Source organism: Nothobranchius furzeri, chromosome 9 (genome assembly GCF_043380555.1).
Source record: "Nothobranchius furzeri strain GRZ-AD chromosome 9, NfurGRZ-RIMD1, whole genome shotgun sequence".
NCBI classification, from domain to species: Eukaryota; Metazoa; Chordata; class Actinopteri; order Cyprinodontiformes; family Nothobranchiidae; genus Nothobranchius; species Nothobranchius furzeri.
Genome location: NC_091749.1, coordinates 64,075,156 through 64,096,477, shown reverse-complemented (window position 1 = coordinate 64,096,477; position 21,322 = coordinate 64,075,156). Strand labels below are relative to the sequence as shown.

General features: G+C 40.0%; 1 protein-coding gene across 1 annotated transcript in view; it reads left to right on the top strand.

Moving 5' to 3' along the window:
* lgr4 (leucine-rich repeat containing G protein-coupled receptor 4) overlaps window positions 1-21,322 on the top strand; it is a 62,331-nt gene that overhangs the window by 26,537 nt on the left and 14,472 nt on the right. Inside the window, exons 3-5 of the mRNA XM_015953164.3 lie at window positions 3,453-3,524; window positions 4,537-4,608; window positions 19,210-19,425. Coding sequence (XP_015808650.3) covers window positions 3,453-3,524; window positions 4,537-4,608; window positions 19,210-19,425 — 360 coding nt within the window. The remainder of the gene's footprint in view (window positions 1-3,452; window positions 3,525-4,536; window positions 4,609-19,209; window positions 19,426-21,322) is intronic.

Here is a 21,322-nt window from a genome sequence, read left to right as displayed (position 1 = left end):
TAATTCAAACAAGCATGTAAAAGGCGTCAGAGTTAGAGTGTTTTTTTAGTGAGTTCAGATGGCACACAAAAATGTCCAGGCAGCATGCCTTGGTAAATAATGCAGGAAAACTCTGTATGAATTTGTTATTTACATTTGAAAGCTATTTTTATCTTCGGTTTTCCGTCTTACTTTGAGTAGAACAAGAACATGTTTTCTATAAAACACCTCTCTAGATAAAAAAAAAGAATTAGCTTCACCAGCGCATAAAAAATAATGGGAAAAAATTATTAGCTTTACATCTTTTTATTGTATGACTTATATTATATAATATATATATTTTTAGGGATGCACCAATATTAAAAATGTTGGCCGAAGCCGAAAACTGAAAACGAGGAAACCCAGGCCGAAAACCGAAACGCAGAAAAGAAGGATTACCTTTGACTTTGCAGAATCAGTAAAAAGCTTTCTTGCCTTTTCAAATAACCCCACCACAGACAAAGGGGGCACGCTCGGTGTTGGTTTCATTTTCCTTGTTGCATGCCTCTCATATTCACTATGGTGATCCAGGTGTTTGGATTTGAGATGGTAAATTAAACCTCATGTGGCAAAAGTATTAGTAGAACCCCCCCCCCATCTTGAAATTTTAGCATTGCAATTTTTGCAAACTGCTATTCATTGGTTGTTCCGAGATGCCCAACATGTCCACACTGCAGACATGTTGGCTGTTCTCTAGTTTCTCACGTGCTCACCTGCCCGGTTCACGTGACCGTCTGCACAGCCGGCCCATACGTGAAGTCACGTGAACCCCGTCTTCGTTTCATCTCGTTCCAACCTCTTTGTTCAAAGTTCACTCTCGTGACTCACTTCCTGGTTGACATGACATTCTTTATCACACAATATTTCGGTTTAGTAAATTCTTTCTGCCGAAAAGTGGAAAACCATTTTTGGTCATTTTCTGGCCAAAAATTTCGTTGGCCAAATTTTCGATCCATCCTTATATATTATATCCAGGAATCAGGTGTGTTGAAGCAGGCAAATAACTAAAACATGCAGGATAGCAGCCCTCAAGGACCAGGGTTGCCCACCCCTGCTCTACCGGGAGACGGGATAGACACTGCTGTCCAAATAGCTTATAGTGTTTTATCAGGGCCTTTCATTTTCTTGTCGTTTGAATGATGTTTACGACTGTCTGATTATGTTAAAAGGTCATTTCTGAAACATGGATTGGGTGCACACAGCAAACAAAGTTAAAGGCTTATCGTCATAGCTCTCTGCACTGACAGTGATACAAAAAAGTGTGCTTTCACCATGTTGAATCATGTCGTTTTGGGGGGGGGGGGGGTCCTAGTGATGGGTTTCCATGTTAATGTTGAATCTATATTACTAAATCAAAGTTGTAAATGGCTATTGCACATGCTTAGTCTGCAGCTTGTAGAAGAAACTATAGATTTTTTTTATTGACTTACCCAATGTTTTGTGTTCAGAACGTTTTGTTGAGAGTGGTAGACGTGCAGGAGTGGTGTTGCACAAGGAGAGGGTTTTAGCTTTTCTCTGCTGAAAGTCAGCAAAGCCCCAGGGCAGGACAGGATGAATTTGCTTTAAGGTGTAAGAGGAGAAGCTCTTTATGTTGTGAAACCTGAAGGATAACTGAAAGATTTGTCAAACCCTGTTTGTATGTGGCAATTTGTATTTTATGATCATCACTACAAGTTCTGGATCGCGTGTGCGGTCTCAAGGAGTTAGTCACGTAAACTTAGCAAAAAGTTGTGGTGCAGTTTGCTAGAAATAAACAAATGACACAAAGCCACAGGATGAGCACTTAGCTTTATTTATAAATCCTTCCATGGGTTTGACTTTATTAGATATTGTTAATTCTTTATTGTCTGCTTTGAATATACTTTCATCTGGCTTTTGCAAGAGGCAATATTGATAAATTATCTAAGAAAATGGGTACCTTCTCACATCTGTGTGAAATAGCATGAGCTTTTGGGGAGAAATTAATCAGATTTAACTTTTGCGTTCTTGTCTAAATCAAGTCTGTGAAGTTTGTGAGCGTTCATGGTGAAAGCTTCAAATCAAAGGTTGACTGTTATACATAGATAACTCCAGTATTGTGTGTTTTCAGAGCAGTTGCCCTTCTGCTCATAATCACTCAGAGGGGTGACTCATATATGCTGAACCATTATTTTTAGAAATATGCCAAAAACCTGGAATCAAATGACAAATTTATTTTCTGTTGTAAATATTCTAGATCAGTGGTCCTCAATAGATGGTGGTCCTTTGTGCCCCCCGAACGCGGTCCCGCTCCTTGGAATGGAACCTGCACTCACAGGTTTTCTGTGGGGGGAAAAAGTTCTAAGTTCAACTTAAAATGTCAGGAGATGCATTGTTGACATTACTGTTAATGTGCACTTCCAATAAAGAGAACACTGGCAACACTGGTTGTTGTTTTTATGTTGAGGCAGTGAGGAGTGTTATTGGCAGTTGCTGAAAGTACCTAATAAAGTAACTCATAATCTAAATGTTACTTTTAAAATAAAGTAACCAAGATAGTTTTGGAATGAGTAAAAAGTATTCACTAATCAGATTACAATTTTAAGGTAACTGTGGCAACACTGCTCTTAGTATTATGGAAATGGTCCCGGTCACAGTTCAGGAATACTAGAGTTTCACTGACGGCTAAACGTTTGCTACATAACTGGCTCATGTTGTAGGCACTAAATCTGTGAAGTTATTGGTCTACCACCAAACAACCACTTTTAAGATCACAAGACAAAGAAGTGGACCTCTGACAGAGTCCGTCCTGATTTTCAGCGCTACACATAGCAGCTCTTGTTGCTGGGAACTCAGCCTTCTCTGACTCATGTTGCACAGCAATAAATTAGCTTCTAATCTCTTAGGAAAGATAGTGGACGTGAGCTCTATGTCCCAGTCAGCGTGTCCCATGCTTATTTGCACCCATGTTTCCTATTTACTTCCTGTTCCCAGCAGGAAAGGGAGGTGTCCTTGCAGTCATAAATAATTTCAACACAGACTGCAGCAGCTGTCTGATGATAAATGTTAGGCAGGACTGTATAGGGGAGAAGAAAGAGGTTGTGTCAGCTTAAAAGGTGAATTATTTTTTACTCATTCTAAAAGGAGCGCCGAACACTGATGTTGAGGTCGCTCGAAGAGGGATCTAAGGAGGGGATATCCAGCTCTAATCTGTTATGGGTGACAGACGAAGTGACGACAGGCCATGGCAAAGACACATGTCTCTGACACCCCGTGCCCCACATTCAGTTTTAGAGATGGAACCTAAGCTACTGAGATGCTTGATACCAAGCTCCCAACCCAATGTGCTTCTTTAATTTAAACAAACGTGCAGGTTTGAAACAAATACTTGAGTTTTATTAAAACATCACCTAATTCATCTGAGAAGTGTCTTAAGTTTGTAAGTAAACAGGGTGTTTCCTCTTTGTCTCACCCAGACGACTTGCTGGGAATGACCTGACATTCATCCACTCTGACGCCCTGTCTGGACTGCATCAACTCAAAGTCCTGTAAGCACACACTCTCCCTGCCAATGTCAGCTCACTCATGTACACACATAGTTGCTGCTGTGATATTGTGAAGTTTTGCATGCATTAGAGTAAATAGTGATGTTTGTGGTGTTTATTTTGAATATATACAACCTTGTTCATACTGTGTGGATAAAACATTAAAACACAACGAAACCTAAGCAGTACACTTTAGATGTCTTGCCTATGCAACTATATTAGACAAACTGTAGCAGTAGCAAAATGTTAGGTTGGTTTAACCACGCTCCAATGTAGCCTCAGCAGGTCGACCATTGGCCCAAACCATTTTAGGTCCAGCCATTCACAGTGATGTATGTTTATAGAAAGTTTTTGGGTGGGCTTAGCACCAGAGCAGAGATGAAGAAAAACTGCAAAGTTGGCATCTGCTCAGGAACAATGCTTTTTTGAAACAATTTTGTCATCAACTTTGGACAGTTAAGACTCAGGCATTTCTTTGAGACATGAGCAGATAGAGGTCATTCGTTTAGAAAAAAAGATGCATTTCCTTATTTTTCTTCTATGGTAAATGGCGGACAAACTTCCCCGTTGACTGATTTCTGTAGTAATGTATACTTCATGGTGTTTGTTGCACTGGTTGGTCCGAGTGCTATCCAATAGCAAGCAGAGACAGTTTGAAAGACAACTGTAGATTCCGCCCAATGACTGAGCTCCGTTTATGGATTGTGGCCAGTCTATACATTTACCTATATGGGATTGCTTGTCAGGCAAGTAGTTGCACAATCTTGCCCACACAGATAGGCACAGAAGACTTCAGCTCTTATTATCCAGTAGGTTTAAATATCATGATCCCTTTATCTGTATCGTAATTAGGTTGCTCTACAAGGGGGAAAAAACAAGATGTTTATTATTGTAAGAAGTTTGTCACCATTGCTAACATTTAATGCATCTCTGATTACATTGTTCAGATTAATCTTGTTGGAATGTTTTTATGTCTTGAAGTGAAATCTGATTATTTTTCTCATTTCCTCTACAGAATGCTCCAGAATAATCAGCTGAAATCTGTTCCCAGTGCAGCACTCAAAAACCTTCAGTCACTCCAGTCTCTGTAAGTCATGTGCAAACACACATAAACTCACACTAATGATCTCACAAATATTTGTTTATGAGGAACTTTCTTTAAAAAAGCCAAATGAACCTTCCTGTGCTACATCACATCCATTAGCCAAACAGATGCTGCAGTGATCTTTGTTAACATCACCAAACAGGTCACGTACCTGTAAACTAGGGCTGTAGCGAAGCCTCGACGAAGTCGACGGCTCGATTCTAAAAACTTGTCGACGTCAGATCCTGAAGTCGACGCACCGCGCCCACTTGTTGCATCCCCAGGAGTTTATAAATAGAGGAGGAATCTGCCTGTTTTTCCTCTAGTTCGCCCTCTTCTCCGCCTTCACTAACATCTCCGCCAAATACCGAAGACCCGGAACAACGTCCGTCCACTACTAGATTATTTTCCTGTTTTGCCCCTTCGTCTCCCGGCAACGGACAACAACTTCCGGGGTCAGATGCGCTGCTTCGTGTCTATCGCAGATGTAGAAAATCACCGGGAGTGCTTCTCCCTTCATTAAGGAGCTTCTTTCAGACATGAGGAGAGCTGTTTTGGTGGTAGCAGTCTCTCCTCCGTGCTGGTCTGTTTGCTGCTGGGTGTTTTTGGTTTATTTAAACTTGGTAACTTGAACTTAATGTTGGTAAAGCTACTGTTAGCATCTTCGCTAACAGCTTCTTGCGTTGGGATAAGCTGTTACGTTTTGGTTTAGAGTTAATCTTTTTTGTGGTGTAGATCTCCCTTTTATTACATTTAGAGTGCTGTGGGTTTTCGGTTTAGTGTAAAATATCACCTGAGTTTGGTTTAACCCGTAACACCACTCGCCTCACGCACATAAGTGACCAAAACAAAGCAGCATGGAGACACTCCATCTTCTACCACCTCTCAGGCAGCAGCCTGCACTCCCAAGTTCTACACGTCACCAGAACATAACCAACCGCAACACAATAAAAGCAGTGTTATACAAAATGGAAGGCCTGTAGTGTTTATTCTCTTACAGTAAGAATTTATCAATTTTTTTGAGGAATTTGAGATTTTCTGGTTTTTGTTAATTGTGCAATAGAAAAATAATCATTAGATTAATTTTCTAAATAGTGATTAGAATAGTCGACTATTCGATAAAATAATCGTCAGAATAATCGTTTTAAAAATAATCGTTTACCCCCAGCCCTACTGTAAACACGCAACTATGTTTTCACTGGAAAGAACCTCAGCTTACAAGACATTAGGGGTGGGACTCCTACAACTCACAATTCGATCCCGATTCTTGGGCTGACCATTCGATTCAGAATTGACTCTCAATTAAGTCAATTCATCAACTGTGTGTGTGTGTGTGTGTGTGTGTGTGCGCGCGTGCGTGTGTGTGTGTGTGTGTGTGTGAGAGAGAGATGAGTCAGTGTATGTGAAACATCTTCAACTAATAAACTGTTTTTATAACATCCAGGAGCATGCAGTCAAATAAACCAGTAACATTTATCATTGAACAGGAAGACTAAGAAGGACTAATTACTCTTAGCAAGCATCATTTATGCACAGTGCGGTCGGCATGAAACAACACACAAACTAAACAGGAAAACAACATTTAAACGTTATAAATAACCCATATGACCTTTTGACTCATAAAATGCACACAGCATAATTAAAAAGGCAGGCCTCTGTTGTATTTCTGCAGATTGCAGCATAGGAGCACACAGAGCAGCTCAGCTAGCGCCGTCTCGAGCGATGGTGCACTCAGGGACACTCGGAAATACGGCAAAGGCTTTTGGACAGGATTGATTCAGAATCTTTATAAATATGAATCTTTTCTGAATTCCAACAGAAAAAACAAAGATTTTTTTTTCTTCAAATCCCCACTAACCAGAGCCGGCAGGAGAGAACAGACTGTCTGTGTTTTCTTTTTATAACCCACAATCCAAAGTGGCGTTTATATTCCTACACCAATAAACCCATCCTTGTCTGGAGCTAAGAGACAATAAAAATGGCAACACCAATAGTAATAAAACAAAACAGTCCATACATGCATGTAAACATTTGTAATGCTGGGTGCAAAAAAATTAGCCTACCAAATGCTAGCAAAAATGGCTCAGTAGTGTGATGAGCCAACAGTGTGAGGTTGTGAAGGTCAGGCTTGCTGAGGGTGTGCTGGCATCTCAGTACTTTAGCTTTGGTGGTCAAAAAAGTGTGTTAACTGTAGCAGCAGATGGATTTCTTGTTGCTAATTATGCTGGCTAGTTGGAAATTATTCCGGGTTCCTTGAAAAACTTTTACTTAAATTCAGAATCCAAGACTTGTCTTCTGCTACAACTGTGTGGCTCGCTAGTGAAATGTAACAGCAACTGTTGCAGAAATGCTTTCATAATGTCTGGTTCAGGTTTCTGTTTCATTGTCACCATACACTAAAATAGCAAAGTGAAATTACAGGCAGTAGCGATGATAAATATTGTACCTCCCAAACCTCACAGTGACAGCAGCGACTGAAACAATGTTTTCAATTTTTCTCTTCACACAATATAACTGATGTAGCTTTGCTAACAGCATGCACAAATGTACAGTCTTAGAAATGTGCACTTGTTACCCACACGGTGGTTTTTTGTACATGCGCCAACTTTGTATCATTTATTGCTGCAACAGGGAACATCTCATAGAGCAGAAAATATATGCATGAAGTTTTATCTTCCTGTTACAAAGTAATATTTTAGAATCTAACAACCAAATATGGAGAATTTTTTTCCAGTTAAACCTTGGTAAAAAACTACAGAGGGGTCAGTTTTGCAGATCTTAATAAATAAAAGATTATAAAATCTGGTATGATGGCTTATCATGTTCTCTGTGGTTTAGTTGGCACCCGCTGAACTTTCCTTGGACTCAAAGTGAACTTTAAACAAGCAATAAGCAATCTTATGAATGTTGTCTAAGAATGTTGAGTGTTGTTTATCATGAAGCACTAAGATTTATAACAGAATGTAAACCCATCTCACCACTCTACTCTTTAAATGAGCAAAGTAACACATCGTACATCAAAGTAACAATATAACGTTTACAATTTACCCAATTAAATCTTAATAATTACATTTAAAATATTGAATACCAACATGGTATTTTCAACAACTTTAGTACCCATTTGGTCTAAGTACATTTCCTCATAGAGGCACAAAAAATGCTTTTCTAATCTATTTTATACTAATCTACACTAATCTATAAAGGCAATGGATAATTAATCTGAGTAACACATATGTAGAGTGACCACATCAAGCTCAAGCAACATACTATTGGTGTACATTTAAGACCCTTGCTCTGTATATTTGGACCATATCCTATATTTATATAACTTTTTTAATAGATGAATATTTTGGCATTGCTTGCGGTGAGTATCCAGGCTGTTCCACAGTTTCACGCCATGTAAGGACACACAAAACTTTCACGAGTGATTCTGACTGTTGGGATTATAAAATGTCTATATCCTCTGCAATTATGTGCTAATTCTCAAGGTGTAAAGAGTTGTTGTAAAATTTCTGGTAGTGGTTTATGGAATGCTTTATATAGGAAAATGATTATATTATATTCGACAAGATCTCAAAATTTTAGCAACTTGAACTGGATGAACAAATTATGGGAATGATTTAAAAAAACAACTTTATGAATGATCCTTATTTCACGTTGCTTAATCAAGATTTAGTTCACTGTTCAAAGTATTCACAAGCTCAATATCAGAGAATCTGAGAGAATTTTATTGCCAGCGCTCCAGCAAACCAGAGCATAGGAACTTGACTCCACAGAACAGCCTGACCAAGATTACACACACACATATAGACAGGACAGATACAGGCAGACCACGAGAGCAGCCATAACGGCGCTCATTTCAGTAGATGAAGAGGGGATTACATGAGGAGAGTTCGGGGAGGGAGAAAAAGGCATTAACAGAGCTACACCGGCAGGGTGTACAACATGAGACCCGGTAGGTAGGGGGTGGGGGGGTGGGCTGGGACCCTGTTTCCTCAGCGGGAGCAGCCTGTGTGGTGCTCGGCCAACTGAATCCACAGGTGGGTGGGAGGTCTTGGGAAAGCACAGAGCACAGTGAGTGCCTCCATCTTGATGACCTCGATGCGGAGACCACAATCTGAAGGCGGGGGGGGGGGGGGGGGGGTAGGGTTTTCACAGCATTTGTCTGCATTCCTTCCATTGTGGGGGTTTTTGCACGCAACTCCAAGGCTGCTTATGGCGTCAGATTGGATAACAGGACTTTGTTTGGGTCAGGCAGAGGTAATTTTCCTCTCTGCCTTAAAGTCTGTATTGATCATTCAAATCCTCCAGTGAAGCCAATTTGGTGATTAAACATTTCCACACCGTCTGATGACCCTCTCCGAGATGACATCCATTTTGCGCACTAACACGGTAACGCAGCTAAGACATTGTCCAGCTTGCGATTCACCTCGAGTAACGTCCCAGTCTGTGAGGTCTCCGCCCGGACGGTGCCGTCCATGGTTGCGGGTCGCCCTCCAATCGCTCCCGTCATCCCAATTTTTCGGAAAACCAGATATCCTCCCACTCCAATCAGAAGAAATCCAGTGATCATCAGGCCAAATATCCACACATCTTCAACGTCCTCAATGGACAGCTGAGAGAGACAGATGACATTCCACTTCTTCCAGGAATCGAGCATATATCCCGCTGCGTGTGTCCTGTGAGGGCAAGCGCGAGCCCCCTCCTCCGTTCTCATCGTAGAAAAAATCTTATCAATCGCGTTGAATGACCAATTAATTAAATCCATTTATGAAAAATAGTGATTTCCAGAGGAAATGCACAGAAGCGCTCTGTAGGAGACGGGACAAAAAGAGCCTTGGGAAAAAGATAAGGGAGCAAAGCAGAAGCGACTGTGCTCTGTGAGTGCAGGAGATATAATTATCACTACAGGAAAATATGTTGGTGTCATCTGCAAAGAGAATAAATTTTAGCACTTTTGTTACATTAAATATATCTTTTATATAAATATTAAACAATGTTGGCCCCAGTACAGACCCTTGGGGAACCACACCAGTAACTTCAAGTTTATCAGATGTATGCTGCCCCATTTTCATACTGACTCCTTCCAGTTGGATAACTTTTTATCCAATCCCCTGCCACCCCACAGATTCCATATATTTCTATCTTGCTGAGTAAAACTGTTTGGTCAATTGTATTAACAGCTTTTTTCAGGTCAAGAAAGATCCGACAGCAAGTTTTAAATGATATATTGCATTTGTGATTTCTTCAGTTGCTTCGATTATTGCCATTGATGTACATCTTTTGGCTCTGAAACCATACTGGCCTTCGTTTATTATGTAATGCTTTTCAAGGAACTTTTCTAGTCGTCAATTGTAATGTTTTTCAAGGATGTTTGAGAACTGGGGTAACAAAGAAATCGGTCTATAATTTGTAAAACTGCACATCGTTATTTTTGTTAATTGGTACGATTTTGGCAGTTTTCATCTTTTGTGGAAAACTACCATATTGAAATGATAAATTACATATGTAAGTTAAGGGCTTCACGGTGTTAAACACAACCTTTTTCACCACATTGAACTGATATCATGACAATCGGTAGATGATTTACTTTTAGATTTAAGAATAATATTCGCCACTTCCTGCTCATTTGTAGCTGAGAGGAAAAGTGATGATGGGTTTTGTTCAATAGCTGAGTGAATTTTATCAATCCCATAGTCTGGGATTCCAGCAGCCAACTCAGGGCCGACGTTTACTAAAAATGTATTAAATTAATACAGTGTTCATATTATAAACTTCACCTTCTTCGTTGTTAAAGAAATCTGGATATAGAGGCTTTGATGATCTTGTTTGCTTAATTAAATTATTCAATGTGTTACATCTTTCCATCATGTTGTTCCTATATTTATACATTTTTGTTTATAATATAGCTGTTTGCTGCTTCTTATGATGGAAGTACATTTGTTTTTATATGTTTTATATTTTTGTTCCACTTCTTTAGTTTTTTCATTTAAGAATAATTTATAGAGTATTTATCTTTCTACATCCATTAATCATTCCCTTTGTTAGCCAAGGACTTCTCTTGATATTTTGTCTTATGCAGCATTCCTCCACATGACAGTGAGTGTTAAACAGAGATGTGACTCTATCCAAAAACTTATTGTAAGCTGTGTCAACATTTGTTTCTTTGTAAACTGTTCTCCAATTTTGATTTACCAAACTGTTATTCAGATTATTATCACTTAATATACGTTTTGAGATGATCCCAGTATGATTTTTCATTTACTTAATCTCCTAGTCAAACAGAGTGAAAACAGGTAAATTATCAGTTACATCATTTACGAACAGGCCACTAGGGATTTGATTCTCAACAATGTTAGTAAAGATGTTATTGATAATTGTTTTATTATGTTATTTTACTTGGTTTTGTTATAGTTGGATACAGACATACATTAAATCAATAAAGTCATCAATTGTTTTTTGTTTTGTTTGATTTAGTAAATCTATCTTGAAATCCCCACAGATGAATAAGGTTTTTTTATTCAGTGGGCAAACAGTTTGTCCATCCATTCATAAAAAATATCAATGCTTGATATACACAGCTTATAATAACGTTTTTAGTTATTTCATAAAAAAAATTCCACACTCAGACATTCCATAATACCAACAACTGCAAGGGTCACATTTGTTAAAATGTTACATTTTATAGATTTGTGAATATACAAAGCACTCCCGCCCCTCCATCTCATTTTTTCTCTATCCGTGTACTTTCAATCATAGTCTTGTAGATGGGAGTCTATATTTTTACCCATATCGAACCAAGTTTCTGTAATCGCTATAATACTAAAGGGTTGTGAAAAGAGTTGTAAGTACTCTCTGATAGTCACAGTTCCTATACATACTCGTACAATAGAAAGTGTAAAGAATTACGATATGTGGTGGCAGGGTTTTGTTGCAAAGGGAAGCCACGGTTTAGGAATTTGTGTGTTATGTTTGGGGTTTTGTGTGTGCAGTTTTGAAAGAAACGTACAGTTTTGAAAAACGCGTTTTAGCAATTGAAGAAAACTAACGTGTCCAGGTCTTTTTCTTGTGACATCTGAGGTAGTGTTTTATCTTCCATAATGGCCATGATGTGATTCTCAGGTTACCTTTAATATTTTTCAAGGTCCTCCATTTTCTTTACCGCCAGGACTCTAGCAGCTTCAGGAGACCCATTCAGCTTGATAAAGATCTTGCAGTTTTTTACCCACGTTTACTGGATCTTGGCCGCGATGTTCGCGTTCCGTTTCGTCAGATGCTCGTTGTTGTAAACATTCGTGCCTTTCAGTGTTTCAGCAGCTGTATTGTATTTTATTTTTTTGATAAATCTCAGGATTGTCACCGGTGGTCTGCCATTCCTTGTTGGAGGCGGATGGCAGGCTTCAGTGTGCTCCCGGCTAAACTCCAACCTGTCACTCTGGAGGTAAGATGCGACCTGTTGTTCCACTGAGCTTGCCTCCTTCTCATCTCTGGGTTCCACGGTGTTCGGGGCTGCGACCGCTCGTACATATGAGTGTGGTTGAATTGTAATTCCGGTGATGACCACCTCATTTATGCGGGAGTGTTGTTCCAGATCTTCTACCCTTTGCTTCAGGTCCATAATTTCCTGATCTTGAGCCATAAAATGCATATTTTTTCCAGCGATCATGATGCGCAGCTGCTTCCCCTCGTCCATTAGGCTCAGGAGCTGCTCCAGATGTGATTTTACAGCTGTCATGTCTCCACATAAAAAGTTGAGGGAAGCCATTAATCTCCTCAAATTCCTCCATTGTTGGTACTCTCTTCTGTGGCATATTGCTGTGAGACGTGCTCGAGAGAAAAGCTGGAAAAACAGTCCTATGGTTCTCCAGCTCAAAAATAACTTTAAACCAAAAGTTTTACTGTGAGAAATCACAGGAAAACAGGTTTAAATGGGGTGGATGTCATATTAGTTCTTTGATATCTTCAAGATTGTAGGAGCTCAGACTTGGGGTGTTTCTCAATGCCAAGGAACCTTGCCTTGATGTCTTGGCCCCACCCCGGTTGCCTAGGAGATACGTCATCGTCATCTGTGTATTGTGATCAGTTTAATTTGACATGAACACGACAAGACGTGTTCCAATCGGTTCCAATGTTCATGTTCTACCGAGGCGTGTGTTCTCCGTTTGTTAGCCGTTTAGCTAGCTGAGCAAGGATACATGGGAGGTGTCTTGTAGCCTATCCTTGGTCAAAAATTACCCAAAATACACCCCAGTACTTTCAAAAAGACGGCGGATCAGAAGCCAGCAGCTTCTTCTGGGACAATTTTCAAGTTTAAAAGTAAGTCAGCTAATTTAAAATGTTTTTTTTTTTTAGATCCAAAGAAGTTATCTATTGTTGGTTAGTTGCTTAGTAGTTGCAGCTTCAGTGGCTAGCGGGTAGTAACTCGCTTATATTTTTTAATTTAACAAATATATGCACAATTTAAAAAGTAAAAGTCTCGTTTTATATTTATATTGAAACTAATAAATATAAAATATAACGTTATCTCCCATGTCACTTGATGTTACGTAACCGCTGTGGAAGCCGCAGTCACATGATGCGAGTCTGTTCCATTTAACCATTTTCTTTGACCAAGGAAGGACAGTGTCCTTGCAAGCAAGGCGCCTGGCCTCGTAAGACATCGCCTCGCAAGGCAAGGTGCCTTGACATTGAGAAACACCCTTAGCAACGCGTCTAAATGGCAACCATCTTGGAAAAACTAATCTTAGTTGTTTGCTTTAACCCTACAGGTGTATCGTGGATTGGCAAATATGTTGGTGGGCCCTGTTATTAACTTTCATCCTTACATTTGTTTGGTTTCCAGGAAATCGTATGTTTTACTTGTAAATGTTACAATTTTCCACTCCCAGTTGCCCACATATTTGGTACCATATTTTCACGACCATAGGGCGCACTGTGTTATGGGGCGCATTTTCAGTTACTGGTGTCTTTTTGGTATTTAACACATACAAAAGGCGCACCGGGTTATAGGGCGCTGGCGGGGGCACGGTAAAACGTACCGGTAAAACATCTGTGCGGGCTCGGGACTCGGAACATATCAGTGCAAACCAGACATTGTGAATATTATAAACACCCAAAAGTATGCTTCACTTTACTGGTCTAGTCCTGGTTCAGACCTGGTTTAGAGCGCACGTGCACTTCCTCATTGCGTGCGCTGACGGCTCGTGCTCTTCTAATGGGCTCGACACACGGGAGGCAACTTCGCCTCTCCTCCATTCATTTTCAATGAGACATGCACGACAAAGCAATAATCGCGGGTCTCCCTCCTACTAAAGCCGGGCATACACCGGGAGTGCTGCAGGAGGACACAGGGATTTATGGGGGTTGGATGAGGAAAACGAAATAAAGAAAGTAAATCTGTGTATTGTGATCAGTTTAATTTGACATGAACACGACAAGCACGCTTTCTTGACAATCTTTGTGAGTGAAAAAAACGTGTAGGAATAAAAACAAACAGCGTGTGTTATCAGGGAAATAGCGGGAGAGCAGTGTTGATGCATGGTTGCGCATGCGCCGAGAGCGGTTCTGGTACTTTTAGGGTGGCAGCTGCTCGCAGCGCCGCTTTAAGCGCTGATGCGCTGTGTTGAAGTTCAGAATGTGTTTACCGGTAGTTGTTGGATTTAACCACATAAACTTTCTACATGAACAAAATCATATGTGTGTTATTAATAGGCCCAAGAAAATAGTGTGATTTGAATTGTGTTTTATTAACCCTCTTGGGTCCATGGACGCGTATCCGCGTCTCTTGAACAGGTCTGATTTGGGACGCTGTAGCAGCAAGACTCCGCCTCCCTGAGTTTCGGTTTCAATTCAGCTTTAAAAAGGAGATTATAAACTACACCCCAGTTTTTAAATTTTGTTAATAGGCAACGTAAACGCGGAGTTGTGGGCTCTACACACGGGAGGCGACAAACGACCGCAATCAGCGAAATTTGTCGCTGTCGCTTTTATTACCTGACACACGGGAGGCGATCCGCGGCAGCGCGCATGTCTCATTGAAAATGAATGGAGGAGAGGCGACGTTACCTCCCGTGTGTTGAGCCCATTATACTAAACTAAAAAAACAAACCTATTTTTAGACAATCTGACAACTTGTTAAAACAGCAGTTTAGTAAGCCGTGAGAGGGAATGTGCTTGTGAACATAAACCCCCCCCCACAAAAACATGAGATCCTTTTGCTGTTGGTGGAAGTCTCAAATATTCAATTGATAAAAAGTATCATTATGTAGCTGAGAGAGAGAGGAAGGCCGCACGAGTAACGAGATGTGCGCAAAAAGGAGCCGCTTCGCGGGGAAAGGAGTGGCGCGAACGGAGTAACAACAAATAATTAGACAGATATTGACGGTAAACTTCATATTGTGGAGCGATCTGGACAGATATATTGTCTCTGCAGTTTAGTAGGCTTTTATTAGGCTTTAATAAAGGATGATGAGAAGGATAAATGTCCACCAGGCAGTTCAGATAGTACGGCTGTTTTTTGAACTGGAAGCAGAGGAAGTGGACGAAGACTCACAGCCGGAGTCTGAGGCAAACAGCGAGGATGTTGATGACGATGTGGCAAATCCACAGGTCTGTCTTCGCTCACGTCCGCACGTTCACGCCATGCCCCTTCTACTACGTTCGCATCTCACAACAACACAATAGGCGCACCGCACCATAGGGCGCGGCGTACATTTTGGAGAAAATTTAAGACTTTTAGGTGTGCCTTATGGTCGTGAAAATACGGTATTTGTTTTCTGTGATGGTAGGACCTTCTTGGTTTGATTTCTGCAACCTTCCTCCCAGAGTTTGACAAAAATGTCTGGAGAAATAGATCCAGCTGCATAAATGTTCTGAAGACTAACTTTTGAGCTATCACTGCCATGTAGACCGTTTGCTCCTTATTTTCTTGTTTTTGAGTCTTTATTTTATCCATTTAATCGATGTCTTTTGTCTGTGAGGATTTTAAGATTAGTAGCAGAAGAAATCTGCTACAGCTTACAAGGACTTGGTTTGTATTAAACCTTAGAGAGCTAAATGTCAATCAAGATTGTTTTTCTTCCAGCACAGACACTTGAGGAATTTTGAGGGAGGGTGAGACACAAAGTTAGGGAGGATAATGGGACAAAAACGGCATGGTAAAAGTGGAATGAGTGCAAATGCATTCATCACCCTTTGTAAAAATTGCTCATCTTTCACCAAATCTCTTAAGACTTTTCACATTTTCTTGGTGTATTTTATCTGTCTGGAGAAAAAAGATTATGAGTGATTTAACATGATTTAAAATATTTGAAGTTATTGAATCTGAGCATTAAAAGTTTATTTATAGTATAATGTGGACATATTTGAAGTAGTTGTGTATCAGAAAAAGGGATTTAGCACAAACAATTTAGTAGTTTCTGTATTTGACAATGGATGCAAACAGCCACAGTCACTTCTTGATTTTTCTTCTCTGTTTAATCTTTTGTTAATCTCTTACTTGCCATCACCAAATGTTGCTAATATTTAAAGTTAGTTTACAATCTAGTAGCAGAGTTAAACATTAGTAACTTTTGTTGTCTCCTAACTTAGGTGCTAAAACATACTTATGAATTATCTTTAACCACATTCAAAACAAATTATAGAATGAAAAATAATCAAACACTTAAAGATAAACTATTATATTCTGAATCAGTAAACACTGGCACATTCATTTAAAACATGCACAACAAATGTCACTCTAAAATTTTATGATCATGGTCCATTTGTTTTACCTTACATTATTCAGGGTCATTGTGAGATTTACATGTAAATGCCAGCTGAAAAGGTTTTCTTCAAATTACTCGAGAGGAGGCTCCAGTTGAGGTAAATCTCATATTGAGGAGGAGCAATGTGGGTTTCGTCCGAGCTGTGGAACCATGGAACAACTCTTCCAGTCTACATGTGTTTTGTGGATCTGGAGAAGGCTTATGACTGTGTTCCCAGGGGTACCCTGTGGGGGGCACTCAGTGGGTATGGGGTAGATGGCCCTTTGTTAAGAGTCACTCAGAGTGTGAGCCTGGTCAGTGTTGCTAGCAGTAAGCCGGACCTGTTCCCTGTGAGGGTTGGACTCTACACAACCATGAGGTGGACAGTTTCTTGTTTGATAGCAGGAGGATCTCATCTCTGCAATTTTCAGATGATTCAGTACTCTTGGCTCCATCAAGCTGTCACCTTGAGTATGAAGCTGCTGGGACGAAGATCAGCATCTATGAATTCTTTGTCATGGTCCTTGACCAGAAAAGGGTGGCTTTCCAATTCTTGGTTGAGGCAGAGGTTCTACTTCAAGTGAGGTAGTTTTTCTCTGCATTGCTGTTATTTTTTGTTTTATTTGTAGTAATTGTGTAGGTAATATCAGTCAGAATATTAAAATATAATATTTAAATGTTGTCAGTAAAACACATAATAAAGATTTGGGTATCTGGCCCAAATCTGATCCACGATTTTGAAATTAATTGAAAAGGCCTGTTCTAAGCCAACAGTAACAGAACAGATCTGAACACTCATCTGGTGAAACATCACAGAATATAATGAGGCTTTCACAAGCAGGTACAGATTATGCTTAAAGAGATCATTTAGGCTTAGATGCTTGTTCTTTTTGAAACATTCCAGTTGGTACACCAAGATAAATCTTTTAAATCAGTAGTTCAGCCACTTAATCATCAACAAAATGAGGCCCTGAAAGATGAGCTTCTTTTCGGCTGGGTGGGTACAGGTTGCTTAATAACCAGCACCACATTGCCCCCGCGTTTACTTAGGGAAGTTTTTCAAACAGTTGCACCACTGATTTTGCTCATCATCAATAACAGTTTGGCTTCTGGTTTTGTACCGACAGATTTTTAAAGAAAAGTTATTCACCCACTTTTTAAAAAAAAACCTGGGTTGGATGCTTCCTTACCAGTGAATTATAGGCCAATCTCCAAGCTCCCTTTTTCGGGTAAGATGCTTGAAAAATGTGTCTATACTCAACTCATGGACTTCTTTAAGGATTTTGATATTTTAGAGACCCTCCAATCAGGTTTTAAAATGTTGCATAGTACCGAGACTGCCCTTATCAAGGTCTTTAATGGCATTCTTTTAGCAACAGACGGTGGCAATCCAGTGCTGCTGGTCCTATTGGATCTTACAGCAGCTTTCGATAGCGTAGACCACGAAGTGTTGCTCCATCGCCTTGAACATTATGTGGGAATTTCTGGGCAAGCCCTAAACTGGTTTAGATCATATTTACGTGACAAGATGGTTTGTGTGAGGATGGGTGGCTTCTTACCGGGCTTCTCACATCTGCCATGGGGGATACCGCAGGGTTCAATACTGGGACCCTTGCTGTTTTTCAATTTATATTCTCCCATTGGGTGACATTTTACAAAAGTTTGGAATTGGATTCCATCTCTATGCCGACGACCGCCAATTGTACTTGCCTCTAGATGGTGCCGGTGATCACACGATAAAAAATTTTTTTTTGGATTGTCTGGCAGAAATGAAGATATGGTTGGCAGAAATATGCCTGTGTCTCAATAGGAAAAAACAGAGGCACTGTTGTTTGGTCTGAGCGGACACAATGATTTTTCAAACGTAGACTGCGGTGAACTGAACTCCTATTTGGGTGTTTTAGCAGTCAACCTTGGCGTGAAGATGGACAGTGCATTCTGCATGAATGCTTATGTGGGTACTGTAGTATCCTTTTCATTTTATCATTTAAGACGTTTGGCTAAAGTAAAGCCGTTTTTATCCAGACGTGACCTTGAGACTGTTGTTCATGCTTTTATTACCTCACGACTCAACAATTGTAATTCCATTTTATTTGGTGTAAGTAAGGGTACGGTAAACCGGCTGCAGCAAGATTCTTGGACAACAAAAGGAAGCATGAACACGTGACACCAATTTTGGCTGCTCTCCACTGGTTGCCTGTTGATTTTAGAATTTGTTTTAAACTTCTTTTAATGGTGTTTAAGGTGCTGAGTGGTGTGGCTCCAACCTATTTGACGGAGTTGCTGCAGCCATATGTTCCAGCTCGGTCACTCCGCTCTGAGAACCAGCTGCTGCTTGTGGCTCCTAAGACTAGGTTGAAGTTGAGAGGGGACAGGGCGTTCTCTGTTGCGGGTCCGAAACTGTGGAACGCACTGCCCCTAACTATTAGGGGCTCTCCATCAGTAGCAGTTTTTAAAATGAGGCTGAAAACCTACTTTTATGATCTGGCTTTTAATTCTGTGGGTTAGCAATTGTTAATGTTTTTTATTTTGTAATTCTTATTTGTGGTTTTAATTATGTCTGTGGTTCTATATGTTTTATTGTTTTATTCTTTTGTTGTACAGCACCTTGGTGGCATGCTCATGCCTGTAAGGTGCTTTATAAATAAAGGCTGAGTGAGTGAGTGAGTGAGTGAGTGAGTCTCCTTACCCATCCTAGTCTACGAAGCTGTCACTTACAAAAGGTAAAAAATGTATAGTAATGTTCAACAACGTCAGACTGGGTTCAATGGCACACAACTTGTGGTTCTCAAGCCATTTCATATCAGATTCGTATGCATATGTTAAATCCATTCCTTTTTTCTCTCTCTCTCTTTTGTAGTCGCTTGGATGCAAACCACATTTCAGCAGTTCCAGAAGACAGTTTTGAAGGGCTTCAGCAACTGCGCCACCTTTGGCTGGATGATAACCACCTGACTGAAGTCCCTGTTGGTTCTTTGAGACACCAGGAAAACCTTCAGGCTCTGACACTGGCACTCAACCGCATCCTGTTCATACCAGACAACGCCTTTGCAAACCTCACAAGTCTGGTTGTGCTGTAAGTCATCTTAAGCTTCATTCTAATTGTGGTTTAGTAGCGTTGAATGTTTCAGTCATATTTCTGAATAGTTCAACCTGTGTTAAAGTTGAAGGCTGATACAGAGCATTGTCGACACAAAACCAAGTGGTGCTGTAAACGCTGATCTTCTCACGTCAAGCTGTCAAAAAAGATGGCTGTCATTAGTATGTGTAAACTTGAATTAAATAGAATTTGATTTGCTGATTACCATGCAACAAAATTCAAATATATATTTTCAGAACCTTCATCATGAATCACAACATGATTCCTGATAATTCATAAAAATTCCTTCACAATGTTGAGGGTTTGATTTAAAGCTTAATAATGATAAAACACATTTTAGTTATTTTAAAATTAAAATACATACTATTTTAACTTATTTATCAGAGTGACAAAGTGATTTTTGGGAAGGATGGAGAGTTGAGTAAAATTAAGCATTCAAAGATTGTCTTTATTAAATTTTAGATAATTTGCAATGCTGTTGCAAAAAGTATTTTTTAGAAATGTTTTATAGAAAGCAAGCAAGAAAGAAAATTATCGTTTATGTAGAGCCTCTCAAGATAAAAATCACGAGGCTCTTCACAAAAACATAACATTTAAAATATTTTAAAAAATTGTTAATTATTAACAAATATGTTTAAAATGACCAAAACGAAATAAATAAATTGTGATTAAAAAATGTAAAAAAGGGAAAGAGAACATTAATAGGAAAAAGGGAAATCGGTGGATCTCGTTAAACGCGAAATAGGTAGAAGGAACAGAACAAGGAGAGGGTGGTGATGAAGGTCACTCAAAAGCCAGCTTGAGCTAGGCTGGATTTGCCTGGCAAGCCAGCCTATGTATGAGAATATATAGTCTTGCCATGGTCCATTGATGGCTCTCAGTTGTCGGCTGTCTTTCTAGGCATGCTATTGGACAATAAAAAAAAGTGACGTCCTCGCCTCTACGGATGTCAGTCAATGAGGCAGTCCACCATACACCAAGATTATGCAAATACATGATTTTTATATTGCTATCTGCTCGAAATAGTCACTCTAACCCTAATGCCAAAGCTGTTTCAAACATAGTTGCCATTTATGTTTGTTCAGTAAAATTCCGCCCTAAAACAGAGCGCTGTGATTGGACTGCTGTGGTTGTATGGCAGTCTGCCATGCATCCTGGAAGAAGCAGTGAGAAAGACCAAAATACATAGATTTTTCTTAATAAATGCGGTGTGATTGGCCAGTCACTAGATTGGCCAGTGCTGCAGAAGTTGGAGAACTGCTAGACTGTAATGCAAAGCAAGCTTATTTTGTTTTGGCAAATGATGGTGTAGATTCTTGGCTAATGCTGGATGTATGTGGGGAAAATGAGTTCCATAAAATTGAGCTTTTTATTTAAGAAGAAAAATAAGAAAAAGTTTTTTTACATAGCGCCTCTCAGGATAACAACATGCTTTGGCGATTTGGTCAAAAGCCAAGCATTCGCACCACCTGTTAATGGTTCAGGGAGGTATTGCTCAGACAAGTGAAAAGAGAGTTGCCGTAGTCTGAGCGTGAGGAGATGAAGGTGTGGATAACTGACTCAAGTTCAGAGCGGGACAGAATGGGTCTCAGCTTAGCAATGTTCCTGAGATGGAAGAAGGAAGAGCCAACAAGAGAACTGACATGAGAATTCAGGGGGAGAGCTGGGTCAAAGGTCACACCCAAGATTCCTGACAGAGGGTTTGGTGTGAGAAGCAAGCTGATCAAAAGGGAACCAGCTTGTCTTGGGCACAGATGAGGATCTTGATCTTGTCATCATTCAGCTGTAGAAAGTTCCCAGCTATCTGGATTTTAGTAAAGTCTAAGCAGCTGCAGCTTGAGACATCTCATGGGGCTTAAAGGAGATGTACAGA